General features: G+C 49.2%; 1 protein-coding gene across 3 annotated transcripts; it reads left to right on the top strand.

Moving 5' to 3' along the window:
- The first annotated feature begins 1,315 nt into the window (after positions 1-1,315).
- Positions 1,316-25,170, top strand: LOC127604367 (SH3 and multiple ankyrin repeat domains protein 1-like). 3 transcript variants are annotated; one of them, XM_052071353.1, is made up of 29 exons: positions 1,316-1,391; positions 1,693-1,729; positions 2,977-3,024; positions 7,975-8,576; positions 10,323-10,526; positions 10,970-11,041; positions 11,251-11,359; positions 11,444-11,595; positions 11,884-12,051; positions 12,238-12,279; positions 12,761-12,877; positions 12,965-13,042; positions 13,159-13,225; positions 13,303-13,478; positions 13,709-13,839; positions 14,050-14,189; positions 14,283-14,396; positions 14,839-14,917; positions 18,488-18,570; positions 18,634-18,758; positions 18,863-18,998; positions 19,173-19,253; positions 19,537-19,545; positions 19,729-19,755; positions 19,856-19,912; positions 20,002-20,123; positions 20,544-20,652; positions 20,740-23,761; positions 23,980-25,170. In XM_052071353.1, exons 4-29 carry the CDS (start codon positions 7,989-7,991, stop codon positions 24,878-24,880), a joined length of 6,909 nt encoding a protein of 2,302 aa, XP_051927313.1. In that variant the 5' UTR covers positions 1,316-1,391; positions 1,693-1,729; positions 2,977-3,024; positions 7,975-7,988; the 3' UTR covers positions 24,881-25,170. The 3 variants fall into 3 exon arrangements, with proteins under 3 accessions (XP_051927313.1, XP_051927312.1, XP_051927314.1); XM_052071352.1 differs by having other exon boundaries at positions 19,537-19,755; XM_052071354.1 differs by lacking the exon at positions 19,537-19,545.
- Positions 25,171-25,738: the final 568 nt, after the last annotated feature.

A 25,738-nucleotide genomic window follows, 5' to 3' on the forward strand; every position in this document is an offset into this window, starting at 1 on the left:
ATTGACAAAGCAACATTTTAATACTAGGAGACTGACTACATGGTAGGTAATGTAGTCTGACACAAAGCAAACAAGTAAATTGGTATTTTTGTTTGTTTGTTTAAAAAAAAAAGGTGAAAAAGTCCAAACAGGGTGACTCTTGTGTTAAAGAGCCCCTTTAATGCACTCTGACTCAGCATTGCGTCACTCACATCTTGTGATCTATTACAAGGATGCCTTCCAAACAAACACAATCCCATTTGCTGCAAGATCACTCATTTGTGCAGTCGCTGTCTTCTCCGATTCACGGCAAAGGACAAAAAAGTGTTTACAAGGCAGGAAGGGAATGTTAATTTCTGTGATGAGAAAACAAACACTTATTCAAAATGAACACCCTCGTGACGGATAGCTCAGTGAGTTAAAAAAGAACAATGCAGTGAGGGTAACAAATGACTGTCTGATGTGGTGTTTAATGAGCGCATGCCGGGAGAGACGGCAAACGGCAAGAATCCTCGCAGGCCATGAATCATTCCTTCTCTATTCTTTGGCTGAAATTTGCTGATCATGATGGAGCACCTGAGCTTTGTGACAGGAATGCGAAAGTCCACTGCTTGGAAGTGGTCTATACATACTTACTAAACACCCAACAAGTCGCACATTTATAAAGCAAAATATTTTAGATCAATTTCAACAAGTCAATTTGTCACCCGAAGCCCGCAAAAAACAGTTGTGAATACATTATGTTGTACGATTTTAAACAGTGCGTACCTACACGTAGTGACGGCTCTGGCAAGATTCTGCACTACGATTAATGCTATACTGGGTTTCAATAATAGGAAAATAAAAAAAGTTCATATCACTGTACCAGTATGCGGAGTTTGAACATTTATTTCATTCAGGTAGCACTAGAGGGAGTCTGTGTACCAGTAATATCATTATTTAAGCAATGAGATGCTAATACGAATAACGTGATGACATTTAAAAAAAAAATCAAAGGTACAGCAAGCAAAATTATTCCGAAAAAGAGAGAATCTTTTTAATAAAACAATTAAAATAAACAAACGAAAAATACAAACGGAAAATTAATAATTTTAATACAATATGCTTCCCCAAATATATATATATTTTCGCTGGGAGGGGGTTGTTTCAAGATGGGGGGATTCATTTCAGGATTATTAGCATAGGTATGATTAGTATAATGTTCTTTGGTAGAAGTTGTTCTCTGTAAGAGCTCTTTGCACACCAAAAGTTTTAACCGAGGTTCTCAAAGTGATCATGTATTTCCAGGGGTAAAAAAAAAAAAACCTCCACTCCATCCCAACAGTAACTTGGTACGTTCCAGATTGCCGCGTGCTCTCTGATTCGTGGTGTGGTGGTGTATTCACAGGTGTTATGCTAACATGTTCAGGTAAGTCAAACATTTGAACTAAAACAGAACAAAACAAACAAGATAACAGCTTGTATAGACGTATTGTTATGGGTTTTAACAACATGCTGGTAACACAATAGTTTTATGCTAAAATGCCTAATGTTACTTTACCTGCCAGATAACCGTAGGTTTTAGCCTAGCCTAGCCTTGCCTAGCTGAGCGCATGTGCTTCCGCCAGCCATTTTCCAATCAACCACTTCATTAAAAAAATTATATTACTCTTCCTCAAAACTACGCACCCACATTCATTGTCCTTATTTTGTCTTTTTTTCTTATAACAGGAGAGGTATTGGTACTTGAAGGAAACCAAGGCAGGAGAAGGTGAGAAGAAAATGTGTGTGTAATAGACCCACAGAATAAGTAGAACCATTAAAAGAGAAAAGCCACTCATGCTCTTCTGGAGGGTCACTACGTAGACGTTCTGCTGCCCTTTAGAGGTTGCATATTGCAGGTTTCATACACGCACAAGTGTACTTTGGGGCCAGTTAATGTATTTTCTGCAGCTTCCCCTTCCCTCTCTCCTCGTCCTTCTCACTTTGATAAGCTCTAAAAGCAAGCGTTAAGTAATCATAAGGGTGGCTTTCATACGGCTTCTGAAAACTATGACTGGCTGATAATGGCCTTGAAACAAAATCAGGACCCCGCCCCCCCACACACAATGATTTTAATCTGTTTTTCCACTTCACAGAGGGGAAAAAAAAGCAAATGATGGCAATATTTTTACTCATTTTCCTCCCTGTATGAAATTACGCTGACCTAATGCTCTAACCTTTTTTTTTTATTATATGACCAAGCAAATGGTTCTCAAACGTTATGCCACCATTGTGACTAACATTAAAATACAGCAACGTAGTAGGCCTAAGTGTTCATGAAAAACTAGACTTACTGTAGGTTTTATTTCTCAGAAAAAAACGGAAAATCAATATTGCAAGCTGCTATAACACAATGCAGTTTGAATATTAACACTGCATATTCATTAAATGTGTGACCCTTGCCTGTGATTTTTCACATACAACCGCCATTGCGGTAAGGCCCAGATGAAGTTTGCTGGCTTCCTTGAAGAGCAACATCACATCCGCTAACTGTAATCTGAATATGCTCCTGAAAAAAATAATGAAAAACAACAAAAATGGCATGCGGTTTTCCTAAAATCATATCTGTGTGTTGACGGTAGCATAATAACAAATAAATAAATCATAGAAAATGGTGTGTGTGTGTGTGTGTGAGACGGAGATAATGAGCAAAATAATGGGAGTTAGATGGTGGTGCATCAGTACAGAGAGAAAGCGAACGCCAGCCAGCACTATACTGGGCCACTGAAGAGGTGAATGTGTGTGTGTGTGTGTGTGTGTGAGAGAGAGTGAAAGCGAGACAGACCGCTCACTACAGTTGCTCAGGCTGCTTCACGTAGATGCACATTTACGAACCGGAAAGCTTGGAATGGGGGTCGGGGGGGAAATGCTGTCAAAAATGAGCTTGCTTTCCCTAAACTAATCAAGTGGATATTTTATTTTTTTTAAACAAAATGATTAATTAATCCATTTTTTGCTGTCTTTGTGGTTTGCAAGGCAACGTTTGCGGATGCGACCTGAACTACAACGCAGGCAAGGTAAAAGGTATGTCTTTTCTTCTCACTTATGTTCGAAAATTATTTGAAATGTGTTGAATTGTGACTTTCCGATAACGGGTGAAATGATGCCTCCTTGTGTGTTTAAACTGCAAATATAAAAATAAAAATAGCAGAAGTACTTTGTTTCTTTTTTTTTTTGGGTCGGGGGGCTGCAAGGTGTTCTGAGAGTTGAACTCTACTGTCAGAATATGTGACTGAGCAGGAGGGAGAATGAGTCCTCTGGGGGCTGATTCACATGTTTTATGTAGGTGGGCACCGGGACTAAAGTGGGACAAAGAAAAGTCGTTATTTGCACGCTGCTCGCACCAAGACGGATGCATGCAGTCTTCGTTGCTTGTTGTTTTTTTATTCACAGTATTTCCCTGACCTGCAGTTGAGGGAAGTCGTAGTGAACAGGTTCATCCATCTCAATGACATTCAGTTTTTTGGGGCCATAATTATACCCTGTGGGACTAATTTACATGTAACTCATCACTGACAAAAAAAAAAGAATTACAATTGCATACGTTAGATTGCAGGTTAAACAATGATTATAATATGTCGTGTATTATGTTTTTTTTGGACATTTGAATCAATCTTTGTTCCGCAACAAAGACTCAAATGTAGGGGTGGAACCACATAAGATTTTTCTCGTGGTCGACTACAATCGATGACATGCCAGCGGTTCCCAATATTTTTGGCACCGCTTTGTCCACATATCTCAACTTTTTTTTTCCCCCCTGAAAACTCAACATCAAGTGGAACTCGGAAAGTCCCTCAACAGTCATCGCAACGCAGGTACTCGTGCCGCTTCTGTAAAACCAGCAGGTTTTTCTCGTCCGATTCTGACTTTGCGTTTGTTAGCAGTTGCTCGGCTCGGTGAACAGGTGAGACCCTTTCCTGTCGTGTGCGTCGCGTTATTTGCTCCTCGACATCATCACACGCCGTGAAATCAAAATCCAAATGTTTCAAGATCATGACAGCATAGAGTAAGAAGAGAGCTAATCTGAGATTCAAGACCTCACTCGGTCATGTCAACATTTCTACGACGTGCCCGCTAATTAACGGTGCGATTGTACAACTTTATACTTTGGTTTTCCCAGCGAGGGCCCACTCCTGAACAGATAGGGGGAAAAAAAAACCTGCACACACAGGCAGAAAAGTGCGTAACATCTTTGCATTGTGCAACTAATTGACTTTGCAAAGCCTCCTAAGACCACACGCTGTAATGCGCAGCAAGCAAAATTGGCTTCAAAAGCATTCTTATTTTTCTTTATGCGTAAGCGCTTCTCTGGGGATTTATTTGGAGAGAAAAGAAAAATAAACAAGCGGGGGGAATTTAGTGTGCAGTGTGCCCACCAAGATTAATGGCCTCTTCAAACGCGCACAACAATTGACCAAAATAGAAGGGGACTACTTTATCAATGGCTGAGAAAGATAGCGGAGTGATTATGTGCAACATTTGTGCGAAAAAAAAAAAACAATGAGATTGGGACACAATTGTGTGACAGTTAAAAAGGTGTAGTGAAAAAAAAAATGCAGAAGAGGGATGTCTTACTGAGCACCTCGGAGCATTTACTCAATATCCTCGATTTCGGTTTTGAAAACCATTTCGACGCTCCAGTTTGACAGTTTCCGGTTTGGTTCGAATGCATTCGCATCTCTGTTTTTCCTCGTTTATAATGAATATCAAGGGTATCTAGCACACGTTCAAGCGTCTGTCCATCAGTCGGGGTCAATCAACTGTTTCCGACAGCGCAGCATATGTGGAATGGCGATGCTGCGGATGGACACGGCCAGAAAATATTTCCAGTGACGGCTAACTGCCGCGGAAGAGTCCAACTCTGCTCTTATTAGCAGCAACCTGCAGCCCTGTCGAGCAGAAATGCAAAAAAAAAAAAAATCCTTCCAAGATGCTCCCACACTCGCTCGCTCTCACGGGGGGGGGGGGGGGGGGGGGGGGATTAAAGTGGGCTTCAGCAACTAAGAAGCCGCGATCAAAGCAAAACACCCATTCATGCAATTTGTGACTAGCTTCACAATTTAAGGCAGGGATTATCCTCCCGATATGATTTTTTTTAATGAACTTACGAGCGCCTCGTTGTTGCGCTCATTAAGACCAAAGGAGAGGCTTGCTGTTTCTGCCTCCTCCATCACATACGGGTTGAGTCCCCCCTGGGGAGAGCTGTCAGCCATTTGAAAACGGCAAACTGCACATCCACCATTAAATTGAGGCAAACAAGCTTCACCTTCAGTTTTTACTGACACTATTTGGACTGTAAAAAAAAAAAGCCTGCTAGTACATTTCTCAATGGGTCTTATTTCAGGTGCCAGAAAAAGAAATCATTTTTCCAGATTAAAATGAATTAAAATGCCATTATTCTGTTCTAGCCTACTTGATGCTTTACAATGAAGACGCCATACGCTTTCCGCTGCAAGTAGCATTAAAGCTTTTCTATATATTTGGTGAAACGATGATACATTCAAACTCTATAGTAGCATGATTTTGATGACCGTGAGCGTAATGAACGAAATGTCCACATAACAGCCCGCTATCTGCCTTGCTTTCATGTTATCTTCACCCTGTGTTACCATGGCGACGTGCCTCCACAACGTGCATAGGAGCTGTAAGTCGTAGCGTAGCGACCGCGTTGTTTATTCGCCCCCCCGCCCCCCTTCTCTCGATTCACTTGAACAGAAACTTTGAGGTGCGGGAAATGCAAGTGTTTGTTTGCCGAATGCTGCTGTGTATATAACACCACGCGGTCAATGCTTTGCGCCCGGCAGATGTGCAATCCCTAATGGAGCCCGACAGCCACCGTGGCGCCGTTTCGGTTTGCCGGCCGTGTCTAACAGCTTTTTATGAGCATCGTGCTGACTCTTGTCACTTGTTGTTACCGTTTTGTGTGAGTGGGCATGCCAGGTAAGTGAATCTGTCACTGTGCAACATTTTATACGTGGCCATTTAGAAAGACTGCTCCCATGTATCTTATCAGCTTGTCTTGAGGCTTTAAGTGATATTCATGGCGACGGGTCACTGTTAAGCATCTTTGTGTTTTGTTGTTGGCGGAATCCATCCTCTTTAAAGTTTTGTGCTCAGACCAAAGCCTGGTCTAATATCACAATATTGCTTTGGCGCCATCTTGTGGCATCATGGTGTGGTGGGCAGTCAAATTTGGATGACGCACAAAAAAAAAAAAAAAAAAAAGAAATCAAGCGGTGGAAGATTGCCAGTAGTTAGGAAGTAAAGCGTAAACAGGCTCGTGCGGTAACCCTCCATTGTGGTCTACATTGAGGTCTCTCCAGCCCTTTCAGCCAAGTTTAGCCCAAACGAGGCCCTCGGCGCCCCATCCAACTGACCCAATTATATCCAGTCTGAAGGGAAAGATAGCCCACTTTTATCAACACGAGACGTACACCCAAGCTCGGGCTGACTGTAGGGCTTCCATAATACCCCCCCAACCCCCTTTTTAAAAATTTATTTATTATTATTTTTCTGGTAAGACAGATGTGTATTAGGTTCTGTCTCATGTGTGTGTGTGTGTGTGTGTGGCTAGCTGAGTATCACTTGGCAGGTGAGCCTTTTTCCTAAAAATAACCGTCCTTGGTGAGGTGAGGATGTGGAAGACTGACTGAGCCGGAAGTCAGCTCAGAGATCCAGCGTGCTTATTTTGATCAGGACATCCAGGGGTAACAAATGCAATCATCCATGTAATTACCGAGAAGCAAGATTAGCGTGGTTTTGTCAGATATTAAATAGATAAAACACAAATATGTCTGTTGGTGCGGCGTTTAAAGAGGTGCTGCCTTGCTGAGAGCTATTCCATCTTTGGGTGGAGAGAATTAAAAACTGCCTTCTAGGATGCTAGTCATCTCATGATTCCTTCTGACGTTTAAATCTTTTTTTTAATAGCAATATTGTGCTTACCTGGCTATAGCATGGTAATCTATAATATATAATATATAATATCCATTCCTAGTTGAAGTTCACTAGAAACCTAAACATAAAACTCAGAATTGCGCATTATATTTTTCGACCAAACACCACCTAACTTTGCTCCTAGCTTCATGCTAACACACAATGCGGAACACCATAGCCTATCACCCTTTAAGCAATGAACAATATTAATAGGCACATTCTTTATCCTCTGTGAAGATCAACTCATACTACTGCATCTTTACTGAGCAGGTGTTTCTTTGCCTATAAATGCATTATACTGCCCTCTACTGGCCAAGGCGCATACCCCAGAAGGAGCCACCCATTGACGGCATGAAAGTCTTTTTCTTACGCATGTCTCTCTTCACTTCCTAATTGTTTGACACGCCCCCCCCCCTCTTCAATTGTCACGGACGTATAAAAAGAAGAATGACGAAGGGTGGTGTCACCGGAAATCACTCGAGCACCTGTGACATCACCGTCTGTCAAACAAACAAGGGGCCCGCTCCCGGCACTTGAGTGACTCACCGCGTCCGAGCGGTTGATTGAACCCGGGCGAAGTGCTCTTGATTGCTCCTCATTACTGACGGCGCGAGGGGAAGCTGAAGGCGAAAGAGCCCGAGAAAGAGAGCAATATAGAGGACACAACTTGGCCGCTCTACTTTTGCGACACGCAGAAGTGGGACAATCTGTTCCTTGGTTCATCTCCAATTCTATTTTCCGGGGACTGACACACCGAAAATATATCTATACGCTTGCGCTGGCCTACATAAGCAATAGAGAAAATTGGCAAAACAATGAAATATGAGCTGGATTCCCTATCGATTGATCCCTTTTGCGGCGTCTTGTGCCGCACTGAATATTCTCTTTAGAGCAGAAAACTCCCCACACATCCTTCAGATCGCATCCGTGTGCCGCGGTGCCGTGGTTGGGAATCGCTTCCGTTCCATACCGTTCGCTTTGCATTATCGTTAACCTGGCACGACTAAAATCTGACACTTCTTTGCCTTTCTCCCACAGCATGTTTGGAAGGGATGACCCCCGTCTCTCGGGATAGCCGTGTTTTATCTTCACCACAGCTATGTCACTCGGCCTTCTCCGCAGTGACCCCTGCGCCACCAACCATGCTGGGAAATAACGAGCGCTTTTATCCCGGTCAGGATGACAAAGACGACGGGGAGGATGAGGAGGAGGAGGATGAGGAGCAGGGCAGAGAAACCCGCAAAAGGGAAAGTGGACGCCGCATCGAGAACGGAGGGTTAGACGTTCCGGGTCAGAAGGTGATGACGGGAGGAAGACAATCCCGGGAAGGCAAAGTCGGCGACGGGGCCAAACCGGCGGCCGTCGTTGTCGGTAGGCAGACGGCAGACCGGCCCGGCAGGTCGGGCAACCCGGCAAACCGGGGGATCGCTTATACGTCCGGTCAAGCCACCCTCCGTCACCAAACGGCCAATAAGACGCAGCGTCGCGGTGTGGGGGCCAATCAGCATGGCGCAGGCTTGAACGCGGCTCACAAGAGAAGAGCTCCGATGGAGCGCAGCATGACCACCATGGCGCCGACGGAGGATACCTTCCTGACCATGATGGTGTTCCGCATCGGGATTCCGGACATCAAGCAAACGGTAGGTGCCGAGTGTCGCCACCAACACAATGGCAGGCCATGACTGCAAGTTGCATGCTACCAACGACACAGGTCAAAGAGCCAAAGGCCGAATACAAGGACGCCGTACTTTGGCGTAATTCTATGGTATACCACTAGAGGGACCCCACCATTTAGGAATCAAACTCGAGTTGCGGACCCGCTCAGGTCTATGAGGTACCCGGACTCGGTATGCGGCCCATTTTTCCCACACTTTGTTGAAAGCGCATCTCGTTTGACAGTGTTGTCAGTCTGGCGAGTGAGGACTCCCAGAAGCAAGTGAGAGAAAATAATGAGCTCGACTTCACCCGCCTGTGACGGCAGACATTGTAAGCATGTGCCCAAGGGTCAATAACGAAATAATCCAACCTGGCTGGCTCCAATTCACACTCAAAGCAGTTCTCGCTTGCGCAGAGGCGTCAGGTGAGAATTGACAAGCCCACACATCGCACAATTCGGTGAAAAACGGCGCCCCTGTGTAAATCCCCCCCGCCCCTCCTCCCCGCTAGCTCCTTTACATGCTGGCTGTTCTACATGTCAGCTAATCTGCCCTCAATGTAGCAGTAATTGCTAATCATCTAATTGGATTTTAATGAGTTTGGGGAGGGATGGGACGCAAGGATACGGATATGGAATACGCTGTACAGTACTCACCTAAACCTCTGGAACATTGTTTCCAAAGTGATGAAAGAAAGATGGCGAACACAACGCAAATAACTCGCCTGCCTTGGGAATACAAACTTCCATATTGCGATATATGGCAGAGGTGACAAAAGTATGCGCAAGCTGTAATTGGGTCGAAAGTACAGATAGTACCAAAAAAAAAAAATCACCAAAAACGTGCAAAGCCCGAGAGTTAAGTCACGCGGAATTGTGGAAGCACAGCATTTTCAACAATTTAAACATTGTTATTTTATTCTACTCTCCCAGCCTTTGTGGACAATCCTTCCTTCCCACCTGTGACATGATGATGATCTTATCTCCAGTCTGTTGCATAACGCGCACCACACGACAAAGCCATAAGAGCACACATACACCTTTATAATGTCATCTTCTACGTCCTGTGCTGTGGCTGGCCCCTTGCGGCGGCAGACATATCGCTACGGCAACGGGGGCCCGCCTCCTCTAATTGAAGTGGTTGCCATGCCAATAGAGTTTCCCCGAAATGGAACACGATGCATGGATGAATTTAGCTTACACCTCTCTGACCTCTGTCTGTTAAGAACCTGCTCATCCCCACCGTGCGACTCAAGACTTGATAAAATGCTGTCAGGATGTAGTGTGATGCAATGGTGTCAGGAGAAGGCCCCACGCGCCAGTGACCGTAAACTCCCAAAATGCATTCTTGCGCATATTTCCAAGATTTTATTTTTTTTTTAGGGGGGGGGGCAATGAGTCTCAGGTGGGTGTCAAACGCTCATGCGGTAATTTGTTCTTTCTCTGCTGGATTGTTGCACACATGGGAGATACTTTGCCCCCTTACCTCGTCCGTCTATGGTCTTATTTCTCCAAGTTTACTCAAGCAGAGGATGAATTATTGAAAGCTGAGCAATTCGTATGACTTATAGCCCTCATTTGGCTCGACGGCATCGTCTCGGTTCATAATCATAAACTGCCGTTTGCGCCAAATGTACCGTTTGCGAATGAATTAATATGATGCGGCGCTGCGTTTTATTTGATGTGGCAGCAGAACCGGTATAGGAGACACTTTGTCTTGCGTGTCTTTCAGAGGTGTGTCCAGTTTGACCAGGACTGCACGGTGTGGAACGCAAAGCAGCAGATCATCGGCTCCCTCACCGAGACCTTGTGGGACGTCTACAACTATGGCCTCTTCCAGCCGGCGGGGGAAGGCCGGGATGCCAAATTCTTGGAGGAGGAGAGGACCTTGCAGGAATACTCGCAGTCCTTTGAGAAAGGGGTCCCTTACCTGGAGGTAGGAAACAAATGTCTCCGCCCTGGAATAAATTGTTCAATGAGTTCCTTTGGAGAATTTCTATTTACGGCACACTTGTAGTTGACAATCTTCCAAACTCTCCCTCGTGTAAATTGCAGACTAAATTGCAAACGCAATATTCAAATATTAAATGTGAAAGGAATAAAAAGCCAAAAAACTAAATAAAAAGAATCTCACTGTGATCTTGCTGCTATATGGTGATCTTCCAACGCCCTCTGCTGGTGAAATCTTCAAATCAACATTCAACATTATTGGCTGGTTTTATTAATTGTGCTTCCAAGCCTTTATTTATTGTGCTCAATGTACTCCTCATGACATTTTTGATGGACGCTGGATTTGATTTTTGATTTTTTTTGGGGGGGGGCATTATGCAGCTGGCCAGTATCGTGACTGATTAAAACACGTTTTTGCCTGCTCCTCAGTTTCGATACAAAACCAGAGTATATAAGCAGACAAATCTGGACGAAAAGGCGCTTTCCAAGCTTTGCACAAAGGTAGGTCATTATTGAGTGACTGAAAACATTGTTGTTCACCGCCGCATTCTCGTGAATCTCTCCTTCAATCACCATTTGCACGCTATCCTCTAATTGACCGAATTCATGTCATCATTTTATGATGATGTTTGCAATATATTCACATTTTCTTTCTCTTTGTGTCATGCTTTTCCCATTTTACGTAAAGCACTTTGACTTGTCTTGTACAGGCCAGTCTGAAGAAGTTCATGGATTACGTTCAGACTGGAGCACTAGAGAAAATGCTTAAAGTCCTCGAGAAGGGTCTCGATCCAAATTTTCACGACCCAGAGAGCGGAGGTGAGTTTTCAAATCGGCGCCTGCCCATTGTTCAGGTGGCGTTTCCCCACATTCCTTCATTTTCTTTCCACCTGCGAGCTATAGAGACCCCCCTGACTGTGGCGGCGCAGTCGGGTCTGGCGGTGGAGGGCATCAGGGCTCTGGTTCAGGGTGGAGCTCATTTGGACTTTAGAAGCAGAGATGGCCTGACTGCGATGCACAAAGCAGTCAGGGTCCACAACCATACTGGGCTGCTGGTAAGGACTCCGAGGTGACATCAATATGTCATTCGATGTCCTTGACATCCAACTTCAGTTCTTTGTACGAGTACGCGCCTTCTCCTCACTGGTAGGATTTTTCAATTCAGCGTACCAAACTGCAATGCGAAGTGACGAAGTTGTCTTATGAAAGAGGACAAAGTGTCTTCTAGTCCAGGAACCTTAAGATGGCTGTCAAGGATATTGAAATAAATGCTCAAGTGGCTTTCCACATATTTTGTTAACAAGTGACTCCCGGTCCTCTGGTTGTTTTTGCTCGCTCGCCAGGCCCTCTTGTCGTTGGGAAGCTCACCTAACTACAAAGACCGCTGTGGGCTGACCCCGCTGTACCACACCGTCCTCACAGGGGGCGACACCTCCTGCTGCGAGACTCTGCTTTATTACCGGGCCAAGTTGGGGACCAGAGATGAGAACGGTTGGGAGGAGTCCCATCAGGTACTCTTAAGACGGCTTCCCCCGAATACTTTAACAATGGGAACAAGTTGTCTCTTGAGCTTTAGCCTGCATGTTCATGTTCCGGTCGTGTTAGAGCCTCACCTTTGCGCCGCCACGACATCAACATTCTACCCTTGCTGGCCTTTGCGCACTCATCTTTCCACTCTCTCTCCTTCCTCTCAATAGCACAGGGATGAAGAGGAGTTTGGAATGGAAGAAACGCACAAGGTACCTTTTCACGGCATCTGATCACCAATCAAGCAAGGCTCACAGTGTACCTAATATGTGGAGATTTTCGCACTTGTTTGCTGTTGAAAACATGACTCATCCCGCGCTAATTGCCGCTAATGCGTAGCAGTGATCTGTGCGGACGCTCAGACGCAGGGCCGGTGCTGCCTTCCATCATGCCTCCGTGTTACTCTGATGAATGTGTGCTGCAAGCTCGTTGTCATGGTATTTTATTTTGGTTTGCTCTGCTTCGTGCTTTTTTTCTTCTTTACTCTGCACGTCACATAATTATTTTAGCCTTTGCAGGAAAATATGAGGAAACCTCTCTGGCTGCTGTCATCTGATTTCTATCTCATGATATTTTGCCTGTGTCGATTCAAAAACATGTTTGAGGTTCTTTTTAAATTTTCCTCTCTTATTTCCTTCTCACATACACAGTTTGCCTACTTTAACACTGTCCCCTCCGTTTTGACTTTGCAAGGCTTGCCAGAACGGCTTTGCCCAACACTTGGAGCATCTGCTGTTTTATGGGGCCGACGCCTCCTCTCAGAATGCCTCAGGGAATACCGCACTTCACATTTCTGCCCTGTACAACAAAGCAAGTACAACTAATCCCCCCCCCCCGTATAAAAGCCACTGCCAATAGAGCCCATTATTAATGCTGATGGTGAATTTCCTCTACCAGGAGAGCTGCGTCCGGGTTCTTTTGTACAGGGGAGCAAATAGGGAGGCAAGGAACAAACATGGTCAGACCCCTTTTCAGGTAAGCTGCCGATTTCAGCGGCACCTCAAACAGATTCGACCTTAGAGGTGCCGCCGGGTTGGTTCTTTCACTTGGTAGCTTTGAAACGGGCTGTCCACATTGTTTTCCGTTTCCAGCTGGCTGTCATGTCGGGTCACTTTGAACTCGGGGAAATCATCAAAAACCACAAAGATTCAGACATCGGTGGGTTTTCTTGGCCGGTCCTTCTTCTTTGCTCTTGTTCTTAACCTCACACACTTCTCCACTCTTCTTCTTTCTAGTTCCCTTTTTGGAGTCCCCAAAATATGTCCCCAAGCGAAAAGAAAGTGCCCATACATTGCCTCTGCCCTCGCTCCAGCCCCACCCCTTACTGCGAGCTAACAGCGACAACACCATGACGCATTCTGATCCCGTGGTTATTCCCAACAAGGCCGCAACCGCTCCCCACCCATCTCAGGTAAATGAAGTTGTACCGCTCTGCGGGGGGGACGGCACTTTCATTCATTTCAATAAGGAAACTCGATTGAACATGAGCCTGAGCGCAAAGTGCTGCGAATGACAGATGATGGGTTCTCCCTAAAAATCTGCAAATAGACAAATTTGCAAACTCTGGAGTTCTCAGACATAAGTCAAGGTACCCCCAGCGCCGTCTTGTTTGACACAATCTGCATCGACGTGTTTCCGCAGGGCCACCGCAGGGCTTCCATCGGCTTGCGAAGTACGAGCGGCCCCAGAAATCGCACCCGCTCGCCATCACGAGGAAGAGGAGGCCAGAGTGACACCGAGGAGAGGCACCGGCAGCCGCGAGGCAGGCAGGGGTAAGGAGCCCGTGGAGACCCATGGCTTCTCCGTCTAATCAGGTCCTTTTGGTTCCATTTATAAACTGCGCTGATCTTGAGTCGTCCCACTTACGTTTTCCGACTAATTATTGCCACGAGAGCGTCGCATTGAGAGTGAGCGGCTCGTGAAGTTTTATGAATAGAAAACGGAGGGGACCGGTTGCCGTTGCTTTGACCTCTGTTCCACAGAGTGACCCCTGCAGCCAGTGGCGGAGGTCAAATGAAGCGACTGTACAGCGCAGTACCAGGGCGAATCTACATCGCTACTCGAGCGCACTCTGCTAGCGGAGAGAGACAGCTGTCGCTCAAAAAAGGGGACAAAGTTAAAGGTGGGATGAGCTCAACGCTGAAAAGCGGACGACGCTTCATCGCAAAACCATCATCGCATCGTCTCTGAGCTTTGTTCACGTGTTCCTTGGCAGTGATAAGTGTCGGCGAGGGGGGATACTGGGAAGGAACGGCCAAGGGCCGCACTGGGTGGTTCCCCTCGGACTGTGTGGAGGAAGTGGCAGCCGTCAACAAGGACAATCGACCAGGTCAGATGTAAAAACTGAAAGAACTTTGTACTGTCACAGAGCTGCTCAGCAAGCGAGAAAAAAAAAAACATTTCATCGGATAATTTCGCCCAAAGGCAGTTGGGCACCGCGAAGGCACAGCAAGGGGGGGGGACTGTAAGTGACAGATTTTCTTCAGCAATTGACCGCAGTACGACATTTGATTGGAACACGGTGCTGCTAACGTGATTAGCACTACAAATGTGAGTAATTGATTCCCCCCAGCCCTGAAAAAAAAAAAAAAAATTGCACGAAAGGATCATGCATTGATACGGTGGAATTATCCTTGAAGTCGCGCTCATGATGGCCAGATGTTCGATTCAAATGTACAGGATTCGGGAAAGAAGCCATGAAAAAGCGTCGGACACAAAGCGATGAAATCAAAAAGGTGGCTTACGTGTTCCTCAACGTGGTTGCCTTGCAGAGACGCGGAGCGGGAAAGCCAAGAGGAAGCTTTTCCGTAACGTGACGGTCGGCGCCTACGACGGCACCGACGGGCCCAGGTAAGATTCCACCTAGACTAGAAAGCCGATCACGTCGTCCGACCCCAATTCCTGGCCCCGCTCCGTCGCCCGTGCTCACATCCAACGCACGATTACTACAGTACATATAGTCATGACGCCACTTTACACTCTCTTTTATGATACCCTTGAAAAAAAAAAGTTTGAGAAGCGCCGATGTCAAGATTTGTCTCTGCCGGCATCACGTGACAACCTTGAAGCGATTGTCAGTGAGGATTCCGCAGAACATGGTGGATGTGGGAAGCAAGTGATCTGCCAGTTCGGTGGAATTTGCAGCGAGGAAGGAAACGCAATGTGTTTGAGCAAGCCCACTTGTTTCACCCGCTGTGCTGTTATGTCTGCCCTTGCGCTAAATCCCGAAATCGCCGCGTTCTCTTAATTCTTTTTTTTTTTGTCCATTTTTCGGAGGGTGTTGTTGCAGTGAACTCAGCCATGTTTGTCATTTTCAGCTCCTTCCAGCTACTTTTTTTTTTTTTTTTTTTCGGACATAAGGCTGTACATGTTTTGCTTGGGCGTCGCACAGGCCCAGTCTGAATATGTCTTTGTGAGTAAATACATCATGTTGCTGATGATGAGTCATGAGCAGGCTGAGCGTCGGTTGCATCCCTGGGCTAGTGAAGGGAGCTTACCCTGAGCGTTTCCAGCCGCTTGCACACTACGACTGACATGGCCCTTTTCGAGTCGTTTTTGTCTGTATTAGGGCTGGAGATTTAATGAAATTCCAAATTGCAATGGCTGGCCATTTCTAGGAAGGGGGTGGGGGGGGATGCTCCATTTCATTTGTTCGGTAGGTAGGCTTTGTTTTATTTGTATCGTGTCTTGGTAAGTTCCCTGCTTCAGAAGTGCAGTCCACATATTCGTGGAAGAGGACCTTGGTGGAAAAAAAAGAATCGCATATTAAATCGCAATATTAAGATGATTCATCACTAATATCTTTTTTTTTTTTTTTTTTGTATTGTGTCTCTGTTGTTGTCGCGGAGTGCTGCTTCGTACCGTATCACCTTGTTCCCTTTCTGAGAGAATGTCAAATATGATTCCACATAGCAACTAGGAGAAGTGCTTGTGATGAAAAGCCCCACGATGCTGAAGTCGGCAAGTGTGCGTGTGCCTGCGTCTCAGTCTGGGGTGAGAATCAGCTGTTAGCCAATCTGTGATTCACCAATGTGCGCCAATTTGCACATCCTTATCTTGTTATCGTCACCCATCCCCTTCGATCCCCTGCTCTCGCACACAAATATAATCCTCGAAATCTCATGTTGTCAAACTCCTCCATCGTCTCCACTATGCGGGGCTGTGGAAAGCCGTTTTTGAGCATTACTTCGAGATTACTCGTATGCTCTTTGTTCAATTCAGGGCACTGTGACGAGCGGCACAAGGTGACGCGGTTGCAACTTTTTGCCACGTTGGTGACATGCAATTGCCCTTCCTGCTACGGAGCTCAGCACTTTAGACTACGTGCAAAGCGCCAGATAAAAACAGGTTGTAATTTTGTCTTTTGGTTTTGCCCGTGACACAGTTGTCATCGAGTGCACTGTTTTGCCTCGCAAGCAACACGTAGATTTGGCATACATGGGCAATTGTAATCAAAGCTCAAGCGGCGTCTCGTACAAGGTTCAGACCTGCGCACTCCTCCTCTTCATCCTCGCTCTCTCTCCCCTCCACTCTGGTTGCCTGAGCTCCCGTTGGATGGATGGATGGTGGGGGGAGGAGGAGGAGGAGTGCGACGCGCAAGGGAGGGGAGGAGGAGGAGTGGGGGTGACATGGCAATGGGGGGGGGATGCGGTGAGAGAGATTGCTCTCTCTCCCTCGCTTCTCCGTGGCCATCAGTGGGGCCCAGAAACGGGAGCTTGTGGTTCATTTACAGGTAGCGGCTGTTTCCTCGTTCATTGGCTGGCTATGGATGTGAGGAGAGGACAATGGAGAGAGGGGAGAGGTAGACCAATGCCACTGACAGACCGTGTCCTTTTTTTTAAATACCAAACGCCGAATTCACGCGGCCCGCGTGCGCCTTTCCGTGTGTGTGTGTGTCATCGTTCCGTTTTGTGTCGGAGCGTGCGTAGCTCTGACGTTTGCCACGAAATGTGAAGTGGCGTTAGATGGTAGACGCCGCAGCATGCCAATTTGTGCGTCTCTAAACTCCGTGCGTGTGCGTGTGCGGCGAGAACACACATGGATGCATTTTAGTCAGACAATGTGGGCGTATCGCATTCTCTTTTGGCTCACAATTACCGTGAAGCGGATTCTCATTCATAGGCGGCCTGTCTCTTTAAAGACGCATTGTATAATTAATGATGTGTGTTCCTGTGCAAAAGGATTACTTTCATGCCTGTATGTGTGTGTTAATGTGCATGCCCCTTTTAGCCTTAGCACATCCGCCGATGTGCCAACACTGACTATTTGATACGTCTCCATCCTGTGCGTGTGCGTGTGAGTGCCACGGACATCCATCAAGTATGTGTATGTATGTGTGTATAGTGCCCACACGTCCACTCCATACTCAGCAGTTGGTCAGAAACTAATTAAAAAAAAAAAAAAACCTCAGGAAGGTTTGCTTTTCTGGAAGACCGACGTCACCAGGCCGTGTTTCCCCCCTTGCGCAAAGATCCCAATGTTATCGATCCACCCACTCCGTGTTGCTTTGATCTTCAGAGAGGGAAGGCGTGATGGAGGACAGGGTGGGAGAAAAAGGAATGAGGTGTGAGGAGCAGATGGCCGGAAGGCGGCAAAGCGTTGGCGAATGCGCGCAAGGGATGGACCTCCGCGAAGGAAAGTGGCGATCGTCTTCAGTTCCAACGCTCAAGTTATGGCTCACTGTGTGGATCTTTGGTCATCTCCTTTCTTTGGGGCTCATGAGAAAGCGCTTTTTTTTTTTCCTCCTTCTGATTTTGGATCTCATCGCCTGTTCTTTCATGAATCCTGCAGTGGTGAAAACTCTTTGGCTTAAAGTCCCAGCCATCACATGCTAATAGAATCAAAAAGACGCTCGCTGAGCCGCAGTTTCCCAAGCACCAATGATAATACGGCGATTGCGTCCGCGTGTAACCTCTTTTGGCCAATCTTGCTCGTAGCCTTCGAGCAAGAAGAATTGCTTGTGGAGGACGATTAGAGGCCTGTCCGAGCTCCACTCGGACATAATCTAAAGTGTCACGTATGTATGACTGATCGCGGCGCTGTGCAGCCGCCGAGGCCGCATCCTTGCAAAAAGCTGCCGGGGGGCTGTGAAAGCTCATGCGGCCGTTTAGTTGCATTTGCGAGTCGGCGCTAGCACTGAAGTGTATTTATTTCATTGTCATCTTTAACGCGCGTCAACTGAGGCTGGATCAGTATGGAATGCCATTCCAAAGTTCTTTCCCCCCACCCCCCATCATTTCGCTCGCTCTCCTTGTTGCACCCCTGCTGTTTATTTTGACGCCGACACGTTTTGTTTTGCTGCGGCGTGGTTTCAAAATGGTGACGCATTTCAACTTTTTTCCTCTCAAAATAACAAAAGTCCAATCACTCCACTATGTTGTTGTTTTTTTTTTTTTCTCTCTCCGTTTCTTCTCCTCATAGTGACTACATCATCAAGGAGAAGACAGCCGTCCTACAGAAGAAAGACAATGAGGGATTCGGTTTCGTCCTTAGGGGAGCCAAAGGTGAGTGTCGCATCACTCGTTTAATTTCACGTCCGTTCATCTTTTCCGCATAATCCACAACAGCTCAGACTCCTATAGAGGAATTCACTCCGACGCCAGCGTTCCCGGCGCTGCAGTACCTGGAATCCGTCGATGAGGGCGGCGTGGCGTGGAGGGTCGGCCTTAGGATGGGGGATTTCCTCATCGAGGTGTGTACGACTTGCAATTTGTCTTTTTGGTCTCTGTTCAGAATCCCCTGGTTGCAGATTTGGGTTGCCATCTTCCAATGATCCCCAAATGTTGCTCTTTTTAGGTGAATGGCCAGAATGTGGTGAAGGTAGGACACCGGCAGGTTGTCAACATGATCCGACAGGGTGGCAACATTCTAATGGTGAAAGTTGTCATGGTTGCCAGAAACCCCGAGCTGGAGGATACCGCTCGAAAGAAAGGTGAGCCGCCACTTTCCCGTCGCGTGTTCATGATGCGACGAGAACACAGATTGCACGTTTACCTCGGCGCACGATCACGGCGGTTGCTTGCGATGACTCGGTGCGTGTGTGTGTGTGTGTACTGTACGAGAAAAGTAAACATCCGGCCTGCATTTGGCCCGCTTCCCTATGCAGCCCCGCAGCAGACGAAAAGGCTGACCCCTCCCGCCATTGCCCTGCGCTCCAAGTCAATGACATCGGAGCTGGAAGACATGGGTGAGATGAGCAACACGATGCGCAAAAAAAAAAAAAAAAACCGAAATAAAATTCCAGGGTACGAGCCATTGTGACCATCTCTCTGCACAGCACATCTGCATCAAAATGCCGCTTTCATTTTTACAGCGATGTACTTCTCGAATTATGCGTGAGGACGAACGGTGACAAGAAATATGAACACAGTTCAGGATTGTTTGTTTGTTTGACGCCAGTTACCAAATCTGTTTGTCCCCTTCCTCCCCCTCCCCCCTGCCCCCTCTCAACCAAATGTGACGCTCCGAAGTGGAGAAAGGTGGGAGAATCACAAATTTGTGCGCTCTCATTGTCATTTGCGCTCCTATCACCATCCCTCCTCTGCATTCACACCATCTCGTGTCTGAGTATGTACTCCATCCCTTCATCTGCCATATGAAGCCAACGCCGCGCCGCTTGGAATTCACGCCTAATTTATGTTTTCCAATTATGTACGCTTCAGCCGCCTCTCCGTGGAAAAAGAAAGCAGGTGAACATCAGGGCGTTATCATTTGTTCAATCAGCCCCTAGTCCTTAATTAAGAGCTGTTTGATGCGAGCTTTTCCGCTCTCGTCCCCCCACCCTCACAGACTACGATTCCTCTCAGGGTCCTGATAAGAAGAGGACAGTCTATCAGATGGCACTGAGTAAGAAAAAAGACTTTGGTCACAGTGTTTTTCGGGATCAAGAAACACTCCTTTTCACGCGTCTTTCTTGTTTGTTGTCGTTTTGGAAGATAAACTGGATGAAATCTTGGCTGCCGCCCAGCACACGATTGCATCAGACAACCAAGGCCACAGAGGTCACGGGGGCAAGAGGGACCGGAGCAAGAGTATCGTTCCCAATCTTTCCAATGAGGTATTTCCCTCCAGTTCTCTCACGATGCTAAAATTGATTTTGGACGTACTCCTATTCCTTCCAAGGTGTCAGCTGTGGACTTCATTCTCACTCGTGCAGAGCCGGGCAAGCGCACGGATTTAATCATGCGGCCTTTCATTGTCTTGTATCTGTTGGGGATGCTCTGCTGCCCTCGCAGCACTTGAAAATGATTGGCAATGAGCTACCCACACATTTGCTCAAGTCTGAATCAGGTTGTGTCCATTCGTCTACTCGGTTGTTTGGTGCACCACCAATACCGAAGGTGGATTTTTCAAAAAAATATAATGAGCCAGTCACAGTTTTTATTTGATGATGCGTTCATAAATTTCTGGCCTTCTGGCATTCCAATTAAACGTTAAAATGTTCTTTTCTTCTTTTAATGTTCTTTGAAACCTGCAGCCAAGGTTCGAGCTGCAGTCGGCGGCCGATCCCAGACCGGGTTTTACTTACAACCATGCCCACTTTCAACCAGCGCAGCATGCAGTCATGGTGCGTCAGAAATCCATTGGTAAGACGACGTATCAAATAAAGATTAATATTTTTCCCTGGCAGCCAATACCTGCGCAACGGCCTTTGTTGTTGGCGTCCTCTTCAGGCATAACTGAAGAGGAGAGGCAGTACCTTCATCCACCGGCGATGAAGTTGGCTCGGAGCTTGTCAGTGCCAGGACCGGAAGAAATCCCCCCTCCCCCGAATACATCTGCACCCGAGCCGCCATTATCTGCCGGCCCTCACCCCGGGAGGGGTCCCGCCATGCCCATCCCTCCCGTCTCTGAAGCCCACTTCCAGCCGCAGTCCCAACCGGGCCATCCTAATCAGTCGGGCTGGGAAAGAGGAGGCGGGCTGAACCAGCAGGTTATGGTCACCACGCTACGCCGACAATCGGAAGGGCTGTGCGCCAGGGAGCAAGAGGCCCCCAGGCGAGGCGGCGGCAAGATGGGGGCCTTGAGAAGAGGCTACAGTAGCGCCACGCCGCCAACAAGCGCCAAACCTAAAACCCAACAAAATGTGCCGCATCATTCACACGGAGGCGCTCAGGAGCAGAGCGGCGGGACCGGCAGGGGTGCGGCGCGCAGGGGGGGTCGGGGCGCTCTGACCAAACAGTCGAAAGTTGAGGAGGGGCCGCGACAGCACCGTGGGAAAGGCGGCGCCGCCAAAGAGAAGACGTCCATCCCCATCCCGACCATCATCATCAAAGCGCCCTCCACCAGCAGCAGCGGTCGAAGCAGCCAGGGCAGCAGCACGGAAGCCGAAGTCTCGCAGGATGCGGAGGAGCACGCCCCCCCTCAACCCTCTCCGGAAAGCCCCGATTGCACTCTGCCGTCGCCTCTCACCTCTGCGCCACCCCAGCCGCCGACGTCCACCTCCTCGCCTCAATCCACCGTCGCCGCTCCCCTTTCTTTGAAGCAAAACCCGGAGAACGTAGACTACTCGTCCGCTGCGACTTTCGGAGGCGGAGGCGCGCGCAGGGAGAGGGAACGTTTCCGTGACATGAGAAGAAAAAGTGCTTCTTTCTTCCTCTCGTCCGAGGAGGACGTGCAGGGGGAGGTGGGAGGCGGCGTTGGCGAAGGCGGGGAACCCCTAAACGCAAGGATTCAGCCGTTGCAGAGCTCACACATGGAAGTACCGACTCCTCGCCTGCGGCCCTCCAAGTCCATCGACGAGGGCGTGTTTTCTGGGGACAATTACGTCCACTACTCCAGCAGCATGCCCCCCGCCTTCGGCCTGCCCGAGTATTCCTCTCCCGTCCTCAATCAGGATGGGCAGCCCAAGTCGGCGCCGTCCACGTACGGCGTCCGGCCAGCCACCACTTTCATCCACCCGCTCACCGGCAAGGTCCTGGATCCTTCGTCGCCGCTGGGACTGGCGCTCGCCGCCAGGGAACGGGCCCTCAAGGATGACCGCAGGACTCGCCGAGAGGAGAGACACTTTGGTCGACAGCTGTCCACGGCCGGAGCGTTTACCGCCCCCGCCCAGACTCCGACACCACCCTCCCTTTTTGCCACCCCCACGCAGTCGACTTACACGTCCCCCGTTTCCCTTCACTTGACCTCCCCCACCAATACGGCCAGCACGTCACCCGCTTCCCAAAGTCGGCCTCAGTCGCCCAGGATCTTACGCCTGGGGGGAGGAGGAGAGAAGACGGAGCGAGAAAAGGACCCGGGCCATCGAGAGGGCCTGAGAGTTCGCTTCTCAGAGGACGGAAACGGCCAATACTCGGGCCAGTATTACTCCCCAAACAGCAGGGAGAGAGAAAAAGAGGCCCCCGATAGCAGACCCGCTCCACCCGTGCAGCCTCCGCCACCCCCGTCTCAGCCCGCCCCGCGCAGGCCATCCTTCCTGCAGATGGAAAACAGTCCGAACGCCAACTACATCCCTCAGTACGCCGTCCCGACGCCGCCCCATGCCATGGCAGAGACCAAAGGGGAACATCTGGGAATGATGCATCTGCCCCCCCCGGCTCCCTCAGTAGAGGTCGATGAGGAGTTTGTCTTTGCGGACCCGTTGCCACCTCCGTTGCAGTTTGCCAATGGCAAGAACGGAAGAGTGAGGGACTACTACCCGAGCGCGAGTCAACGAGCCGCCGCTCCGCCGCCGCCGCCTCCTCCCAAGGCCTCGAGCGTTCCTCAAACCTCTTCGCAGGGCGGGGACTCGGCCACCTCCAGCCTCACCTCCTACGACAGCGAGGTGGCCACCCTGACGCAGGCGGCTCTCTCGCCGTCTTTACCTTCCCCCGCCCTGCCCGCCACGAACCTACACCGGCCCCACCCCGTGTCCCTTTCTCACTCGTATTACGGCGGCTCCGACGAGCCGTCGGCGGGGCGCGACGCCGCAGCCGCCCTCACCACCACCATTTCCGACTACGGCGCGCCTGCGGGAGGAAGCAAGGCCGGCTTCGGCCCGGGGGGCGGGGCCGCGAACCATATTCACCACCACCACGCCGGTGTCCCCGAGGGTGGAGAATGGCAGGATGCGGTGGTGGATTCTGGGATCGAAGAGCTGGACAGTCACAGCAGCAGTGACCACCATATGGAAATGTTGGGGTTGACCGGGCTCAGAGGAGACGGGGGTGGCATCGGAGGAGACGTCGCAGGCGGCGAGGGTCGAAAAGGGGCCGCGCCGCGGGACCCTTCTCCGGCTTACCCCGGCGGACAAACCTTTGAGGTACACAACAGCAAATTGGTGAACGCGACTCATTATAGGGAGGGAACGGGGAAGGTGCTGCCCGTTGCACTACGCCGGCAAAACGGCACCAACCCCGCCCCCCTGCAACTGCAGAGACCAAACATCCCGGGCAATATCCGACTGGATGGGGCCCCACCCGACCAAAGAAAGCTTTCGCAGTCCGGACCCAAAACGGAGGACGACTTCAGCGCGGCATTGGCGGCCTGCTTGGACAGGCCTATTGACGCTCGCTCGGCAGGCTGGGGCGAGGTCGGGGAACGCGAGCAGCTCCGGAGATCCGGCGCGGCGTTGGACGGACGCAGGCTCCATTCGCCTCTCTCGGGTGTCAAGGCCAGCATCATCAATGAGCTCAGCTCCAAACTTCACCAAATGAGTAGCATGAGGAGCATGGACGACTGGAGCCAAGCCCCCAAATCTCCCACCACGCACAGGTTGGTTCTTTTCAATGTTTGGAGTTCTCATTCATTCTTTACCTTCAATGTCATCACATTATTCCTCTTTTGACAATGTTGCAGAGGGCTATTTTTTTATTTTTTCCTATATAAAAAAAAAAAAAGACAAAACGGAACACTTCCGGTTTCTACCAGAGGTGGCGCTCAAGGACCCGACGGTTATGGTTCATACTTGATGCTTGCTTTTTGTCCTTCAGGTATTCAGCAGATTTCAGCGATGCGTTTCACAGCCCGCCTACGGGCCGCTCCACCTCCCCCTTGCCCGCTTGCTCGCCTCAACACCATCCGGGACTCCCGCCCAATCTGTCGGCCGCCCCCTCCGTAACCCCTTCCCCGCAGGTAACGGGGCAAGGCGCCTGGACCCGTTCCCCTTCCCCGCAGATGCCCACCTCCCCGGTTCACTCGCACGCTCCCCATTCGCCGACCTACTGCCCGTACCAGACGTCGCCCAAGCATCGCTCCAAAATGCGGCGGCAGACTTTCGATTTCCAGTGCAGTCCCACGAAGGAGATGCGATCCGCCGTTTCTCGCCGCCGCGCCCCGAGTCCTCTCATCTATAACGCCGAGCAGCCCAACTGCGCCCCTCCTCGGCCGTCCTCCCTGCCCATCCTTCCCAGTACTCCCGTCTACGGCAACCCCTTTGAATTCCCGGGCCCGCTCACCCCTCCTTCCCCCGGCCTCCCTCTCGGCGACGCCTACGCGGCCTCGGCGCCGCCGCTTTTCTCCCCGTCGGGCGCGCCGAGTCCGAACCCGTTGCTGGTCTCCCACTCCCTCTCCCCTACGCATTACCTCTCCGGAGCCTCCTCCCCGTTGCACTTGCCCCCGAGCCCGTCCTGCCTCAACTTCCCCCATCTCGCCCCGCCCCCGCCGACCAAACCCTTCGCTCTCAAACCGCTGCCCTACTGGACCAAGTACGACGTGGCCGACTGGTTGGCTTACCTGAACCTGGGCGAACACATAGAGCGCTTTATCGATAACGAGATCGACGGATCTCATTTGCCTTCGCTTACCAAGGACGATTTCTTGGACTTGGGCGTGACACGCGTGGGCCATCGAATGAACATCGAGAGGGCGCTGAAGAAACTCGCCGACAGGTGAGGGGGGGACTGAAACGCAGCAGGGGTCGTAGATCACAAAGGAAGGTGAGCGTCCTTCCGGAAAAAGCCGCGTCCTCGTTTTTCTTGATCAGATGCGTCCGATTTGTCTTTTAAAGTGATCCTTCCTCAACCCTCCGCCCATCGCAGATGACTTGAGTTTCCTTTTGCCGTTGATTTGCCCTACTTCTCTCCCCAGGCCTTTGCATGTCGCTACTTCCCCCAGAGACACAGACTGAGAGTGGTGGGGTGATTGTGCGGTGACAAAAAAAAAAATGTGTGACAAGCGCATGACTTGGCAAGGGAACGTTAACAGAAGATGGGGAAGAGAACAGTGGACTTGGGACACGCTTTGTCAGGCCGGTTCTGGTTGCACTGTACCGGATTGGCACGTGAGCGCAACGATTGCTGCTTCCAAACCCGGTGCTGAAATGAAGTATCGAGTGAACCCCCGTTTATCGTAGCAGGTAAGCATCCGCACCTAGTGCACTGCTTTTAGCTTGACGGGATGCGTTACGCCGCATTTCCCACATTGCTCCGCATTCCCCACATCGCTCCGTCTCTTCTTCTTGCCGTTTATTGCGCTGCGTTTCTTCCAGTAGAGCTCAGCTCTGCCATGCACGTGGCACCATCTGATTCTACACTGGAGGCGCCCCCCACTCTTAAATTCGGACTAAAACTAAATTTTTAAAAATATACATGATTAAAAATCAGCAAGGTAGCGGGGGATCACTGTATACCTCATTACGCTCACGTTAATTGGGAGTAGAGAGGAGGATTTTTATTATTTTTTTTTGTAGATGATGAAGAAAGTCTTGAGAATAATAGTTTTCATTTATAGCCACGTTCCCCCCAAATTATT

The sequence above is a fragment of the Hippocampus zosterae genome, chromosome 7 (genome assembly GCF_025434085.1).
Source record: "Hippocampus zosterae strain Florida chromosome 7, ASM2543408v3, whole genome shotgun sequence".
In the NCBI taxonomy this organism is placed as follows: domain Eukaryota; kingdom Metazoa; phylum Chordata; class Actinopteri; order Syngnathiformes; family Syngnathidae; genus Hippocampus; species Hippocampus zosterae.

Bases quoted from the DNA above. Each gene is read 5' to 3' on its own strand.
- LOC127604367 (XM_052071352.1), top strand. From the start codon at position 7,989: ATGACCCCCGTCTCTCGGGATAGCCGTGTTTTATCTTCACCACAGCTA. The intron at 12,052-12,237 runs GTACTCTTAAGA...TCCTCTCAATAG, and splicing joins GTTGGGAGGAGTCCCATCAG to CACAGGGATGAAGAGGAGTT. The intron at 13,043-13,158 runs GTAAGCTGCCGA...TTCCGTTTCCAG, and splicing joins ATGGTCAGACCCCTTTTCAG to CTGGCTGTCATGTCGGGTCA.